Here is a 17,607-nt window from a genome sequence, read left to right as displayed (position 1 = left end):
GAAGTAACTTTTCAAGTTGCCTACGTACCCCAGAATTTTTTTTTTTTAACTTTTGGGATCAGGTCAAACGTAGTTCATACTAAGATTCCCTCCCAAGGTTGGTCGGTGTGGTTTAGAAAGAAAAAGCTATTGATATTTTTAGAGGCTGCGAGGAGCTAAAGAATATTTTCTTTTTCTTGGTAAGATAGGAAAATGATTCGACCAAAGGAGGCCTCCTTTGGTGTATTGCTACTTGACTTGGTCTAAATTTTAGGAACTCGGTATCTGAATTGCTCTGTCAAGTAAAATCTTCTTTTGAAAAGAAAAAATCTTCAGTCTTCTTCTACGAAATTGAGTGTGATTGAGTTCTTTATATTTGACATTGACTTGTTCAACCCTTTTCAAACTTCGAAGAAAATCTCATATTCTTTTACGAATGAGAATTTTTCTCTCTCAAGTGAAAAATATGACGGATCCCTTCTTGCGGATCTTAGCACCTTTGGCGATGGTTTCATCTACATCATTCTTGATCGATAAACTTCGACTTTGAAGTTCACCTTTGATAAGTCGGTTTGTAACGACTTAATTTATGTAGTTTTACTTGATATTTTGTTAATTTGAGAGTGATTTTATTTAATAATCATTTTTTTTATTGTTTTAGGTAATAAATGGCCAAGAATACGAAAAGGAAGCAATTCGGGGTGAAATCGGAAGAAAAGATGAAGTTTAGCATAATGGAGTACAAGAGGCAGAGGCCGCCGCAGCAGTGGATACAAGTCCGCCGCGGCGCTCGTATTTAAATCAACAAATGCCCCAAGACAGAAGCTAGCCGCCGCAGCGGTTGGTACATGCCTGCCACGGCGCGCGGCGCGATTCCTTTTCTGCATTTCCTCTCGTGTTGTTATCATATCGTTTAGATCCGATTTAAAGGGGATTTAACCCTAATTGTATTCAAAATGTATGGAGGCTATAAGTAGTTGATTTTTTAGGGTTTATGGATATATTGGAGACGTTAGAGAAGAAGGGGGATAAGAGATCAAGTGATTGCAACGGCAATCTCAAATTTTACTGGTTTATTCTTCCTTTCTTCTATGTTTAATTTCAAGATGTTTGTTTCGTATTTCGTTATGAACTAAATTTCGTTTCTAGGATTGAGATGTAACTCAGATACAATTTCGTAGTTGTTCTACTCAAATTCAATTCTTTATTTTGCAATTACTTATTTGTGTGTCTATTTTGAGTTTAATGCTGTCAATTTTGAAGGCCAAAGTTTTGATTGATTTATTGATCTAGGTTTATAATGAGAATTAGAATCTAGGTTAGATCAATAAAATAGATCGCGTTTGAATGAATGAATGGTAGAGATACTTTACCATGTTCTAAGAGGTTAGTAGTTCAATTTACGATAATTCCACAGATTTTATGACTCTTTGGTATTTAAATTCACATAGAGATGTGTTGAGTTAATATTTAAAGGAGTAATCTAGCGTATTTCGAGAGAAAACACTAGTTGGTATAGGGAATTAAACTTTCAAATAAGGAAAAGTAGGAATTACTTTGAATAATCAATTATGTAGGAGTATCTGTAGTGAAGTCGAAAGCCCTTGGTTTTTAATCCATAAGAATCTATTCTTTCTTGTTTCATTGTTATTTCAATTTGTAATTCTACAATTCTCGATTCACCAAATAGTAATTTAAGTGATTATTTTTGGTACTTAGTAACTTAATCCTCATTGGAACGATATCTCATATTATTACTTAAAACGATTAGTGCACTTGCTAGAATAAATTATACGCATCAAATTTTTGGCGCCGCTGCCGGGGATTAAAGATTACTAATATTAATACTAATTGCTTTTATTGCTAATTTGATTTTTATTTGTTCTTACTTTATTCATTTTTCTCTTTTTAGGTTTTTCTTAATGTATGAGACGGACAAGGAGCTTGAATTTAGTGCCAATCGACCTTGATATCAATAAGACACTTAGAAGGCTAAATAAGGAGTGTAAGCAAAAAGCTGAACAAAGAGTTTTAGCAATGGCGGAAGAAGAGAATAATGGTGGTGGTGGAGATGCAGTCCCAAATAGAGCACTAAAGGATTTCTCTATTCCTAATATGGATGTCTCTAGCATTCGAAGGCCACCTATTCAAGCAAACAATTTTGAGATCAAACCTGCCATCATTCAGATGATACAATCTTCGGTTCAGTTTGGGGGGTTGACTAATGATGATCAAATCTGCATATTGCAAATTTTTTGGAAATTTGTGATACATTCAAGCACAATGGGGTAAATGATGATGCCATAAGACTGCGTTTGTTTCCGTTCTCATTGAACAGCAAGGCTAAGGCATGGTTGACCTCGCTACCTCCAGGAACCATTACTACATGGGATGGGCTGGTTAATGCCTTTCTGACTAAGTACTTTCCACCAGCGAAATCTGCGAAGATGAGGAACGATATAACCAATTTTCTGCAGCAAGATCAAGAATCTCTCTATGAAGCTTGGGAGAGGTTTAAAGATCTCTTAAGGAAGTGCCCGCACCATGGACTACCGTTATGGATGCAAGTGTAAACGTTCTATAACGGTTTGCTCTCAAACACTCAAACCATGGTGGATGCAGCAAGTGGAGGAGCATTATTCAACAAGACACCGGAGGAAGGATATGAACTTATTGAAGTCATGGCTAGTAACAACTTCTTGAAATCTAATAGGAATACACAAAAAAGGACAGTCGGAGTTCATGACATTGAGGCTTTTACTAATTTGGTGCTCAAGTTGCTATTTTAAATAATAATTTTAAGAAAATGAATGTTGCTGCAGTTTCTAATGTAGTTTGTGATAATTGTGCAGGGAATCATCCTACTTTAGAGTGTCAAGGCCCATATGAAGCAAATTCTTTCAAACAAGTGAATTATGTGGCCAACAATTAAAGACAATACAATCCTAACTCCAATTACTACAATCAAGGGTGGAGGAATCATCCGAACTTCTCATGGAGCAACAATTCGAATATGCAAAAACCACCTCCTTCTTTTTAATCTCAAGAGAAGAAACCAACCATGGAAGAAGTCTTCACCCAATTCATGCAAAAGACCAATGCATTCTTTGATGATACCGAAGCCAATTTAAGAAATCAAGGTGCAAGTATTCGCAACCTTGAACATCAAGTTGGGGAGATTTCCAAGCTATTGACGGAAAGAGCTCAAGGAGCACTCCCAAGTAATACTGAGAAGAATCCCAAGGAGCATGTGAAAGCTATAACTCTTAGAAGTGGAAAGGAGTTAGAACAATCTAAGAGGGGTAGCAAGCAAGCAAATGAGGATGAAACTGTTCTTCCTAAAGATCAAGATGCTACCACTCCTATTCAACAACCTATTCCACAACCATCTTCTAATCCCATTCATTTTTCTCAAAGATTGCGAAAGTAAAATTTAGATAAGTAATTTTCTAAATTTATTGATATTTTTAAAAGCTTACATATTAATCTTCCTTTTGTAGATATGCTGGAGCAAATGCCGAAATATGCTAAGTTCTTGAAGGAAGTTCTATCAAACAAGAGGAAATTGGTGGATAATGAGAAGGTTATGCTCACGGAAGAATGTAATGCTATTCTTCAAAGAAAGCTTCCCCAAAAGCTAAAAGATCCAGGGAGTTTCACTATTCCTTGCACTATTGGTGATTTTAATTTTGATAGAATTTTATGTGATCTTGGTGTAAGTATTAATTTGATGCCTCTCTCTATTTTCAGGAAACTCGGTTTAGGGGAAGTGAAGCCTACTACGGTATCCTTGCAGCTTGCAGATAGATCTATCAAGCATCCTGAGGCATTATTGAGGATGTTTTGGTAAAAGTGGACAAATTCATATTTCCTACTGATTTTATCGTTTTGGATATGGAAGAAGACAAGGATATTCCAGTCATATTGGGAAGACCTTTTCTCGCCACAGGTAGAACTCTCATAGATGTTCATCAAGGTAAGTTGATTTTAAGGGTTCAAGATGAACAAGTAACTTTTAATGTTTTTGAGGCCATGGAATTTCCTTCTGATGTTGATGCATGTTTTACAATAAGTGTTTTAGATAGAGTAGTAGTTGAAAATTTTAATGAATCTTTTCCTCCCTTACCTTTGGAAAATTGCATATTAAATGGTAGAACTTTAGAAACTTTAAGTGATGATGAAGATATAATTGAATGTGTGAATAATCTTGATGCTTTGCCACTTTGTGAGTTTTCAAAAAGACTTAAATTTAAAGAGTTAGGAGCTGTGCATGTTAATGAACCATCATCTAAAAAGGAACCTCCTAAACTTGAACTTAAACAATTACCATCACATCTTAGGTATGCTTTCTTAGAAGAGTCTTGTTATTATCCTGTTATTATTAACTCTTCTTTGAATGATTTGGAGGAGGAAAAGTTATTAAGGTTTTTAAGGGAGCATAGGAAAGCTATTGGATGGACTATTGATGACATCAAGGGAATTAGCCCATCTATTTGTATGCAGAAGATTTTGATGGAAGAGAGCTACAAGCCATTGGTGCCACCTCAAAGAACATTAAATCCTTCCATGTAAGAAGTGGTGAAAAAGGAGGCTGTGAAGCTTATGGATGTAGGTATAATTTATCCAATCTCGGATAGTTCATGGGTAAGTCCGGTCCAAGTGGTTCCTAAGAAAGGTGGTATGACCGTAGTGAAGAATGACAACAATGAGCTTATACCCACAAGAACGGTGACCGGATGGAGAGTTTGTATAGATTACCGGAAACTTAATGAAGCCACAAGAAAGGATCACTTTCCTTTGCCCTTCATTGACCAAATGGTGGAGAGACTTTCCGGGCATGACTATTATTGTTTCTTAGATGGATATTCGGGCTATAATCAAATTCCAATAGCACCGGAAGATCAAGAGAAGACCACTTTTACATGTCCATATGGAACCTTTGCTTATAGAAGAATGCCACTCGGATTGTGCAACGCCCCTGCTACTTTTCAACGTTGCATGATGTCAATTTTTTCCGATATGGTTGAAAAATACATTGAAGTGTTCATGGATGATTTTTTTATTTTTGGTTCTTCTTTTGATAATTGTCTTTCTAATCTCTCTTTAGTTTTGCAGCGATGTGTTGACACAAACTTGGTCTTAAATTGAGAAAAATACCATTTTATGGTAAAAGAAGGAATTGTGTTGGGACATCGAATTTCTGTTAAAAGAATTGAGGTGGACCGATCAAAAATTGATGTAATTGAGAAGCTTCCACCTCCTACCAATGTTAAGGGAGTTAGAAGTTTTCTTGGACATGTAAGATTTTACAGGAGATTTATTAAAGATTTTTCTAAAATTGCTAAACCTCTTTGTGAATTTTTGGTAAAAGATGCAGTTTTTGATTTTTCCAAAGAATGTTTAGATGCTTTTGAAACTCTTAAAGTGAAATTGATATCTTCTCCTATTATTGCTGCACCCGATTGGGAATTGCCTTTTACTTTGATGTGTGATGCTAGTGAATATGCTATAAGTGCTGTTTTAGGGCAGCGAAAAGATAAGGTCTTTCATGTGATTTACTATGCTAGCAAAGTTTTAAATGAGGCTCAATTGAATTATGCAACTACCGAAAAAGAGCTTTTAGCAGTTGTTTATGCTTTTGACAAATTTTGATCTTATTTAATAGGTTCTAAAGTGATTGTCTACACCGATCATTCAGCTTTGAGGTACTTATTTGCTAAAAAAAATGAAAAGCCAAGATTGCTAAGATGGATTTTACTTTTGCAAAATCAAGGACAAGAAAGGAACCGAAAATGTAGTTGCAGATCATCTTTCTAGGATGGATCATGTACAGCCAAATGAAGAAGTTGATGGGGATATTAATGAGAAATTTCTGGATGAGTAGCTGTTTGCAGTTGGAGAAGTCCCATGGTATGCTGATATTGTCAATTATTTGGCTAGGGTGATTGTGCTTACCGAACTCACCGACCAAAGGAGGAAGAAGTTCTTTTCAGATATTAAGTATTTTATATGGGATGACCCATTCCTTTACAAGATGTGTGGTAATCGTATAATTAGAAGATGCGTGTTAGAAGAGGAGATGGAGAGTATTCTTCAACATTGTCATTCTCGCGAAGTTGGAGGACACTTTGGAGCAACCAAGACAGCAGCACAAATTTTACAATCAGGATTTTATTGGCCTACTCTTTTTAAAGATTCATATAATTTTGTTGCCAATTGTGATAAATGTCAAAGGGTTGGGAATATATCTAGGAAAAATGAGATGCCTCTAACAAATATTTTGAAAATTGAATTGTTTGATGTTTGGGGTATTGATTTTATGGGTCCTTTTCCATCTTCTTTATCTAATCGTTTTATTTTGGTTGCTGTAGATTATGTGTCCAAGTGGGTTGAAGCTGTAGCATTGCCAACCAATGATGCTCGGGTGGTGGTGAGATTTTTTAAGAACTATATTTTTGCAAGATTTGGAATACCAAGAGCTGTCATAAGTGATGGAATATCACACTTCTATAACAAACAATTTGATTCATTTTTAAGAAAATATGGAGTGACACATAGGGTGGCTACACCTTATCATCTGCAGACAAGTGGTCAAGTTGAGGTATCCAACCGTGAGCTAAAGAGGATTCTAGAGAAGATAGTCAATTCTTCAAGGAAGGATTGGCCAAGCAAATTGGATGATGTTCTATGGGCCTACCGGACAGTGTTCAAGACACCTATTGGAATGTCTCCATACCAATTGGTTTATGGCAAATCTTGTCATCTCCCAGTTGAGTTGGAACATAGATCATATTGGACTGTTAAGTTCTTGAATTTCAATTTACAGGTTGCACGGGAGAAGAGACTGTTACAGCTAAATGAGATAGAAGGGATCCAGAACGATGCTTATGAGAATGCAAGGATCTATAAGGAAAAGACGAAGAGATGGCATGATAGGCACATTCACAAACGGGAATTCAAAGAAGGACATCAAGTTCTCCTCTTCAATTCAGGACTTGAACTTTTTCCGGAAAAATTAAGATCACGGTGGTCCGGTTCTTTCACTGTCAACAAGGTCTTACCATCGGGGGCAATAGAAGTCAAGCATCCATCGAAAGGGATTTTTACAGTAAACGGGCAGTGATTGAAGCACTACTTCGGAGGGAACTTTAGTCCCGAGCGGATGTCCATTTTGCTCTCAATTCCGAAGTGAAGATTCAAGAAAGTCTAGCTAAAGACTTAAATTTTAGCGTTTCTCGGGAGGCAACCCGATTTATTTCCCAAATTAAAATTTCAAAGATTTAGGATTTCATTAGTTTATTTTATTTTAGTTTTAGTTGTTATTTTATTTTATTAGGTAGTTTAGGATTTGTTTTATGTTATTATTATTATTTTTTTAATTATGTTTGTTTTATTTTTCAGATGAATGAAGGATTTCAGTGCTGCCCAGTCAATTCTGCCGCAACAGTGGGTACATGTGCGCCGCGGCGATTTCTCAAAATCAGAAAAGAGGCCAAGCCCCAAATTGAAGGAATTAGGGCAAGAGCCGCGGCGGAAATGACTTACCTGCCGAGGCGCGAGTCGCAAAGTTAGAATTTTAAGGGATTAAACCCGTCATTTGGTTCAAATCTCTCACATTCTCTCCGTCCCTTTCTCTTCTTTTCTCCAAAAAACTCTCATTTTCCTTCACCTCTTCATCTTCCTCAACCTTCTACCTCCCCTAACTCTAATTAAATCCATAAAATTTCTTTCATTTGTTCATATCACTCTCACTATTCTTGTTTCTTCTCAGAAAAATGAAAGGTTGCTACTAAGTTTGGGGGAAGGAAGGTGATTGCATTGAAGTTTGGATTCGAGATTTGAAGAAGAGGTTTGAGGTTTGCAAAAGTAGTAAGGGTTTTCTTCTCTCTTGATTGAAGTTCTGTGTTTGGTTGATTTCTGATTAGAAGAATTTTATTTGGGTTATAATGGCTTCATCAAGTACTTCTAAAAATAGAAAATCTAGGGTTGAATCTAGGGTTGTTTATGGTAAAAAAAAATTTGTTAGTGAAGATGCACAGAATAGGTTCTATGAATCGGTAACTGGTAGAAATCCCATAACAGAAAGGGGATTAACTGTCACAGCTGTAAGATATCCTCGTATTAGGGGGATTATAGAAGAAAGGAAATGGGAAACGTTTTGTGCACAACCTAAGCCTGCAATAGTACTAGTTGTGAGGGAATTCTATGCCAATGCTCCTAAACATGACCATAGGAAGGTGTTTGTTAGAGGAAAACAGGTCGATTTTAGTGGGGAGGCTATCAACAAAATTTTCAAATTACCTGATATTACAAAAGATGATTATAATAGATTCATTAGGAGGCAAATAGATTATCAAGAGATTGTTGTACCAGGTACCCAATGGAAGCTAACAGAAGAAAAACCTGTGACATTTCCGAGCATTGGGCTCACTAAGGACTATAAGGCTTGGTACTATTTTATGGCGGCTAGAATGATGCCAGTAAAGCATTTTAGTGATATTAATAAGGAAAGGGCAATTCTCTTGTACTGCATTGTGACTGGAAAATCTATTGATGTGGGAAAATTCATATCTTCTCATATTATACAGTGTTATAAGCACACTTCCATGTCATTATTTTATCCTTCCTTGATCACTGCTTTGTGTGTTGCTGCTGGGGTCCAATTTTGGGCAGATGAGGAAACTTTAGCTCCTATGGCTGCACTTTCTGTTAATAAAGTGCAAGGTATGAAAGGGGTTGACAGAATGACACCAGTTGTTTAGAGTCAATAGGCAAGATCACATTCTTCCAGATCTCTCACTATGGCTGAGCGGATAGAGAGGTTGGAAGAAAGGGTTAATCAACAAGGTGATAGTTCCAGCAGTTTACAGAGTATCAGTATGCCTGCAACAACACTCTTGAGTTGATGATGAGGCAGCTAGCAGTGGGGATAGCAGTGGACATGTCACAGTTTCCTAACATGCCAATTTATCTAGGAAAGTTACATGGGGAGAGACTGGGGTCTTCTCGGGCAGAGGACTTAGATGGAGATGAGGGTGATAGAGCAGCTGAGGAGGAGGAGATGTAGTCTCTATTCTTATTTCGTTTTACTTTTCTGTCTATTTTTCTATTTTTGATTTCAGTTTTATTTTCTCGATTTATTAGTTATGTTTTGTTTTATTTTGGATATTTGAACTAAGTATTAGTTTTCTTTGTGTGAGTTAACGACTTAACATTGGTTGCAAGTATGACTTTTTCTTTTTCTTTTAGGATACTGCTTGAAAAGAAAGGAGAAAATGTCGTTGTACCCAAGATAAATCGAGAAGGGAGTTATTTTATCCCTTAATTTCCTTACTTTAGTTTGTTTGCTTTTGTTGATTGAGGGCAATGAAGATAATTAAGTTTGGGGGGGTGGGGAGGATAATTTGATTCTTTTATTCTTTGAGTTGTTAGCTGCATTAAAGTCATGCTATCATTCTTTTAATTCTTCTATTTTTCATTCTTTTATTCTTTTCTATTCTTTTGTTTGTTTTCTGCATTAAAATTTTTGCAATAAATTTTCAAATTTTGAGCATTTCTTTTGTTTTCGAGTTAATTCATAAAGTCAATGATGATAACTTGATTACTGTGATATGTGGCTATTGAGTTGGAATTCGATATTACTTAGACTTTGAGGATAACTTAGACATTTGTTTTGTTTGAATTGGGTATTCAATGTTGGTCTAGTATGGTAATTTTGAATAATGATTCGGTTTTGCTACTTAGAGACATTTTATTTAGACATTTGTGAATGAAAAATAAGCTTCAACAAATTTTAGAACTTGGCTGATTGTCGCTCGAGGCGAAATCCTAGACTTTCATGTTGCTTAGGAAATGATTTAGGCTATCTTTGGACCGTTTGAGCCTTTCTTGCCTACCTTAATTATTTTTACCTGCTAGTTACCTATTTGAGCCATTTATTTGATTTTTAGCCTTAATTTTCTTTCTTTAAACTTATTTTCCTACCTGATTTTGAGCCTAAACACTTATCCTTACCTTTAATGAGAATATTCACTTATGTGTGATTTGTTGAGATTGAAGAGCAAAAATCTATTGTTAAGGGAGAAAAGGATAGAAAAGAATGTTGTTGACCCCGGTGATAATCAAAGATAAGTTAAGGGGTCTTGAAGAAAAATAAAGGAGGGATACAAGTTTGAAGAAAATTTTTCTGCATTTATTTATTTTGTTTTGCATTATCCAAAAAAAAAAAAAAGAATTTGATGGTAGTAGTGGTGAAAGTGTGCGAAAGTGTTATAGCACAAAAGAAAGAAGGAAAGTATGAAAAGTGAAGTTGTGATGTTAGTATTCTTAAGCTCTTTAGAATGTTACATTTTGTTCGATTGTGAGTATCCAAGAAAAGATGAAGTTTCGGAGAATGGAGTACAAGAGGAAGAGGCCGCCGCAGCAGTGGATACAAGTCCGCCTCAGCGCTCGTATTTAAATCAACAAAGGCCCCAAGACAGAAGCTAGCCACCGCAGTATTCTTTCCTCTTGTACTTCATTCTCCAAAACTTCCTCTTTTCTTCTGATTTCACCCCAAATTGCTTCCTTTTCGTATTCTTGGCCATTTATTACCTAAAACAATAAAAAGAACGATTACCAAATAAAATCACCCTCAAATTAACAAAATGTCAAGTAAAATTACATAGAATAAGTCGTTAGAATCCGACTTATCAAATTCTCCCAAACTTAACAGTTGCTAGTCCTCGTGCAAAAACAGAAATAAACCTAACCTAGAATGAACTGAATCAAAACTAACTTCAGATTCTTCAACTTTCAAGAACAAGTTTCATTTAACAAGCACAATTCATAATAGTGTCTCAAAAATCACTGATAACATAAAGTGTCAAGAATTTATTGGACATTACAAAAGCTAGAAAAATCACCCAAACTTTCATCCCATTCAAATCATAAATCCTCTGAAAAATCCAAGCAAGCAATCTCTAAAACAATCCATTCTACCACCCGGATAATTTTATAAAAACAATGCAAACAAATTTGACCTCTAAATAGTAATGAAAATATTAAATCTCATAAGCCTAGCTTTCTTGTCACTCTCCACTAATGTAAACTCATCATGCCACCTCGGATCAAAAGGTCTTAATTAAGCTTGTAATGTCAGGTTTAGGTATTGGCTCAAAAAGAATGGATAGGATAATTCAAAGAATGAGAATACTCACAATCGAACAAAATATAACATTCTAAAGAGCTTAAGAATACTAACATCACAACTTCACTTTTCATACTTTCTTTCTTTCTTTTGTGCTATAACACTTTCACTACTACTACCATCAAATTCCTTTTTTTTTTTTTTTTGATAATGCAAAACAAAATAAATAAATGCAGAACACTTTTCTTCAAACTTGTATCCCTCCTTCATTTTTCTTCAAGACCCCCTAACTTATTTTTGATTATCACCAGGGTCAACAACATTCTTTTTTATCATTTTCTCCCTTAACAATAGATTTTTGCTCTTCAATCTCAACAAATCACACACAAGTGAATATTCTCATTAAAGGTAAGGATAAGTGTTTAAGCTCAGAACCAGGTAGGAAAATAAGTTTAAAGAAAGAAAATTAAGGCTAAAAATCAAATAAATGGCTCAAATAGGTAACTAGCGGGTAAAAATAATTAAGGTAGGCAAGAAAAGCTCAAACGGTCCAAAGATAGCCTAAATCATTTCCTAAGCAACATGAAAGTCTAGGATTTCGCCTCGAGCGACAATCAGCCAAATTCTAAAATCTGTTGAGGCCTATTTTTCATTCACAAATGTCTAAATAAAATGTCTCTAAGTAGAAAAACCGGATCATTATTCAAAATTACCATACTAGACCAACATTGAATATCCAATTCAAACAAAACAAACGTATAAGTTATCCTCAAAGTCTAAGTAATATCGAATTCCAACTCAACAGCCACATATCACAGTAATCAAGTTATCATCATTGACTTTATGAATTGACTCGTAAACAAAAGAAATGCTCAAAAGTTGAAAATTTAGTGCAAAAATTTTAATGCAGAAAACAAATAAAAGAATAAAAGAATGATAGTATGACTTTAATGCAGCTAACAACTCAAAGAATAAAAGAATCAAATTATCCTCTCACCTTCGACTTTATGTCTTGATTTATTTTGGTGCAATCTATTTTGATGAGACCATGCAGGAACATTGTTGAATTTCTCAAGTAAATTTATTATTCTCTTATATTCCCCTGAGGATAATGTATCACCAATTTGCACTTCTTGAGTGTACTCTTTAATTCCAATATTTATTAAGTTTGATTAGTGAGCTCTAAGTTAATCCTCATGTTGCATATTATACTCAAATCATTATTACACGCATGATAATCAGAAGCTTCTTTATTCTATTAGAATTAAAAAAACATAGACTGACAAACTTGATTAAAACTTAAAAAGTTAGAGAGAGACTAAAGTAACTGAAAAGACTGACGAAAACTGAACTGAAACTAAAAGAAAACTCAGAGATGCTTATCTACAAAGCGGGAAGATCCTTATGGGTGGATGGACATAATACTATGGTACAAGGGTAGACTTCTTGGACTTGACAATAGTAATTTGCCTAGATGACTCTTTTGATGGACCCAAAGTGGCATAGACAGGGGTTTAGAACGTCTAGAAGCAATTCTTACTTGAGTAGAAGTACACCAAGATTAACCATTGATTCTGAAGGTTTAACTCTTAACCACATAATTAAAATTTTGAAATTAGCCCAAGTCCGGTAGTAAATATTAAATCCAAATGCACTATAAGTCTACAGTGACCAAGAAGGTGAGAAAGGTTAGAAATGGGTCTACCCCTGATTGGGCTTGAGCCTTTGATCAGACAAAATAATTTGACCCTAAGATCGAATATTTTTTGTATAAAATAGTCTGAATCTTTGAAAGTAAAACCAATTGGTCCAACCGGTTTAGTAATGATCAGTTTGATGCATTTGTCGATTAGGCCAATTGATTTACATTTCACACATTGGGTTGGACCGATATTGCTGGTTTAGTTTGAACCGTCTAGACCGGTCCGCCCACTTACATATTGGTTGGATTAAATAGAGCAACCTGGGAACACCCATAGTTAGTTTGGGTCATGACCTATAGGCAGGCTCCTAGACTTTAGGTTTACTACGTGCAATGCAATTTATCTGGCCACCCTTGCCCAAGTTCACCTATATACCTCTCGAGCGTACTCAATCAGACGGTACGTAATGACTTGGTTTGATATACCGTATAGGTAATAATCTAAAACTCCAACCCACTTCTCTGAAATCAAAAGCAGCCAGTTTAATCCCCAGTTGAGAGGTGGCGTACAATGCTGAGCAAGGGCCCTCTTAAATACCTCTCGTTTAGAATAGACGTAATCCATCACCTCGTACAGTAGGGTATAACGGGGCAGGATCTTGCTTAGGCACTGATTTTGACCAAGAAGTACAATTGGTGAACTTGAATTATCTTTGATATACCGTTTAGGTACGAGTCTAAGGTTGTAGTTTTCATAAATGGTTTAGTATCCCACGAGGGGACTGACTATGTACTAGAAATATGTTGGCAATCGGGATATGTGATTATGCGGCTTACAATAGGACAATAGCTCAGGTTACTCCAGCATGGGTGCATCGATATACCTTCCAGAATCACCTGATCAAACGGTACCGATGTCCCAGTTTTATATACCCTAAGGTACATGATTGGAGTTGTGGTTTTCATGAATGACGTCGCATCTCCGAAGAGACCGGGCCACGCACTAGTGCCACGTTGGTTATTAGGGACATGCAAGTGTGCAATGCAAAGTAATATAAACGTGCTAGTTGTGTGTGTAAAATAGAGTGAGGTGTGCTTGGGGCATTTTTCAAATGAATAGGCCCGTGGGCCAGATCAAACCATCAAAATAATGATATTAGAAAAAGTATGATCATAAAGCATAAATATCCAAAGCAATCAAAATCAAGCTTAAAGCATGTATATCACAGGCATATCATACAAGCAATCAATCAGGATAGTTCAAAAAAGGACCAAGATGATCAATCAATCAGAATAACGCAAAGTAATATCAATCATCGATCAATCATTGAGGCATAAGAAAAATCTTTTTTTTTTTTTTTTTTTTGAGAGACATACTTGACGAACCTTTTTGTTGAATTTTTAATACAAAAAATTCCCTTACTTTATAAAGTTTGTTACACGACAAATTTGTGAGTGAGAACACAGGCTATCTTCGCTAAGTGAGTAAGATTTGAAACCTTACTAAGGGTTATTGAGTTCACGTGGACCATCACATTGGCACATCAATATCAAGTTTTGGATTGAAAAATAAAATTCAAAAATAAATTCCACTTTTTTTTTCAAGCTTAAACCCAAGATTTTGAAAATGGACAACTATTGAAATTTAAAATTAAAATAAAAATGTAAATTTTCTTTTAAAAATTTTTCTTTAAAAACTCTTAGAATTTCTTCCCCCACAAGCTAGCGATGTTGGATCATGTTTTTTTTTTTTTTTGCTGCCACATGACATGCTCAACACCCTTAGTAAGAAATCATATAAAATTAGTCAAGTTAACCTTGACATTCAATGCCAGAAAAGAAAATGATTTTGTCAATTAACTAATCAAGGAGTGAGACCCATATTTTTATGAATGATTTAACCACCTAAAAAAAAACCCAACTAAATAACAGATGTTGAGAGGAGGGGGTATTATTCAATCTTTTGTTTTTTACAAGATGTAGGCCCCAGTAATAAACAAGTAACAAAAATAATGGAATAAAGCTTCACTCCAAAGAATCTGGTCTCACCCCAAGATTTGTTTTAAGTAACAACTTCATAAAGCTATAGAATTTTTTATGTAAAAAAAAATCTAATCATACTTCTGTCAAGCTTCATTTTTTTCAAAATCTTTTCCTTTATTTAATCTTTTTTTATAAGAAAAATGAAAACAGTGAGTGGCCCCTATTCAATGACGTGATGCCAACACTATCATTCTCAACAATGAAAGATTCATCCCCAAAATAATTGTTCTTGTGCACAGAATTTTTAACCATACCTTCAATACATACAAGAAACCGTCTGCATTTCATTTTGTAGTGCTCCATTTTCTTCCAAGCTACATTCAGCTAGCTTGTGCCCTTGACTAACAAGTCTGGGTATGCAAGGTTCAAAAGGGGAAGGTCCATGGGCATGTTTTTCCATACCTTCAACAGCACCACAACTGAATACTCTCTTAGTAATTCTTTCAAACAGGTATAACCTAGATTGAAAAAGACCAAAGGAAGATATATTTCTCTGTTTATGATGATTTGAAGATGAAGGAGAAATGAGATTTTCAAGAAAACTAAAGTTGGAACAGATTATATAGAATTAAAACCAAATCGCAATCGAATCTAGATCATTAAAGAGAAGATAATAAAACGAGAGAGAGAGAGAGAGAAACGTCTCTCTCTGTTTGCTATTTTTCGTCCTCTTCTTTGTGGAGTAGAAGATAGAAAACAGAAAAATGGATTTCTACTAATGGCACACCATACAAAAAAAAAGAACTTTTTTTTTTCTTTTTTTCTGATTTTTTTTCTTGGAATCCTCTCCTCATCACGAATAACATTAAAAAAGGCAATTTTTTTGTTTCTTAGCACATCACTCACAAATAATTTATTTGAGAAGAAGATGAAAAATAAAAATTTATTTTCTACTACGGCACACCACGCAGAAGAATACTTTTTTTTTCCAATTTTTTTGTGATTTGTTTTTCTTGGAATTCTCTCCTCATCACAAACAACATTAAAAATGGAAATTTTTTTTATTTCTTAGCGCATCACTCACAAATAATTTATTTTCACAACTTATCACCCATGTATATTAACGTGCTAAAACAAATTCATCCAAGACTTTTTTATTTTTTTAAATCCATAACTCTCATCCCAGCAACCATCATTTCGTCCTCAATTCATATGTCAATTTGAATCTTTCATTATTTAGGGTCATCAAAAAGTGACCCTCAATTGGATTAAAAAATATATATATATAATATCCAAAATCCAAATAAATGATCCATAATCAAGTCATAAAAAAATAATAAATAAATAAAATAAATCGAACTAAATAAAAAAACTAGGTCATCTTGACAATGCTCTCATACTTGGGGGTTTTCAAGTCTGATCCTCAATAATCCCCAGCGGAGTCGCCCCTGAAAGTGTCCTTGATTTGCAGGGTGCCCGGATCCGCTTTTGACTTTTGAGGTTTGGGAGTCGCCACCTAGTTATTACAGTTTAGGAATCGAACATCGACTCTAAAAGGATAAAACAACTAATCTACCAAAAAAACTAAGTCCGGGTATCAAGTTACGAGGTTGCAAGGTGTTAGGCACAAACCTCGCCCGGTAAACGCCGGTCTCTACTATTTCCCAAGAAGACTACATTGCTAAAAATACCTAAATAAAAAATAAAAAATATTACCTTGATTATCACAACAGTGGTTCCCTCAGAGCTAACAGAGAGATCCCCTTGATTAATATTCCTTACTTCGTTCTATCACCGGATTCGCTTCAGATCTCCAAGACGAAGTACCTCCTTCTTAGATCTAAATCTTTTTGATTTATTTATGGATTTCTAAATTTTTTTAAGGGTTTTTGAGTATTTTTGGAGGGTTTCTGGATGTTTTTGGAGCTAAAGTTAGTGTATGGATGTTAGGTAAGGAGTTATGACTTCAAAATTAGGGTTTGGAGGAGGTTAGGAAAGCTTTTTGACCTACTTTTCTTAGGATTTATTTTGACCTACGAGATTAGGGTGTGGAGACCCCTATTTATAGATTTTTTTTAAGAGATTTTTAGATAGAGTTAGAGTTAGATTATGTTTCTTTTAGATAGTTTTAGAGTTTAATTAGAATTCTATTAGGGTTAAGGTTTAACTTTGGTTTTATTACATTGATTAGGGTTTTGACTTAAATCTCACTTGATTGACTAGAATTTAGGGTTTTGACTTAAGTCTTACTTGATTGACTTGATTTTTGGGTTTTGACTTAAGTCTCACTTAATTGACTAGATTTTAGGATTTTGACTTAAGTTTCACTTGATTAACTAGATTTTAGGATTTTGACTTAAGTCTTACTTAATTGACTTGACTTAAAAAAAATTAATTTTAATTAGGATTTCACTTTTCATTAATTAATGTTTTAATTATTAAAATTGTAAAATTATCGTTTTACCCTTGGAGAAGATTTTTTGCGTTTTAAGTCATTTTTCAATGTCCAGGATGTTTTGGAATCAATTTTTAGTAAGGAATTCAAGGGGAATATTGGTTTGTGTCATTTATGAAATTTTTTGTGCGAAATGGTCGTGAACTTTATGAGGGACATTTTCATAATTTTGTCAAATTTTATGAAAATTGACGAAATAGTTTATTTGATTTCGATTTGTTGTTTTATGTGTTTGAAAGGGTTTTTCTAAGCGTAATGTAGGCTCTAGGGATGTTTTGATGTTAGGAGTATTTTGATAATTTGACCATTTTTTAGTGACTTTTATTGTAAAGCTTTTTTTTTGTCTACAAGATGATGATTTCTATATTTTTGGGGTTATATTTTCCTAATATAGTGTGGTTTCTACAGTTTTGTTAGTTT

At 34.7% G+C, this 17,607-nt stretch overlaps 1 protein-coding gene and 1 non-coding gene across 2 annotated transcripts; one reads left to right on the top strand and one right to left on the bottom strand.

Moving 5' to 3' along the window:
- Positions 1 to 2,423: 2,423 nt before the first annotated feature.
- LOC147406041 (small nucleolar RNA R71) lies at positions 2,424 to 2,530 on the bottom strand. Its single transcript, XR_015177162.1, has one exon. It is a non-coding gene; the product is annotated as a small nucleolar RNA R71 (small nucleolar RNA).
- Positions 2,531 to 5,816: 3,286 nt separating this feature from the next.
- Positions 5,817 to 7,102, top strand: LOC147406040 (uncharacterized). The gene is made up of 2 exons (XM_086432471.1): positions 5,817 to 5,889; positions 6,351 to 7,102. The coding sequence occupies exons 1-2, from the start codon at positions 5,817 to 5,819 to the stop codon at positions 7,100 to 7,102; spliced, it is 825 nt and encodes a 274-aa protein (XP_086288597.1).
- Positions 7,103 to 17,607: the final 10,505 nt, after the last annotated feature.

This window comes from Akebia trifoliata, chromosome 3, assembly GCF_017979445.1.
Source record: "Akebia trifoliata isolate Shusen 1 chromosome 3, ASM1797944v1, whole genome shotgun sequence".
Lineage (NCBI taxonomy): Eukaryota > Viridiplantae > Streptophyta > Magnoliopsida > Ranunculales > Lardizabalaceae > Akebia > Akebia trifoliata.
The sequence above is the reverse complement of the archived record's forward strand: the minus strand, read 5'-3'. Positions and strand labels throughout refer to the sequence as shown.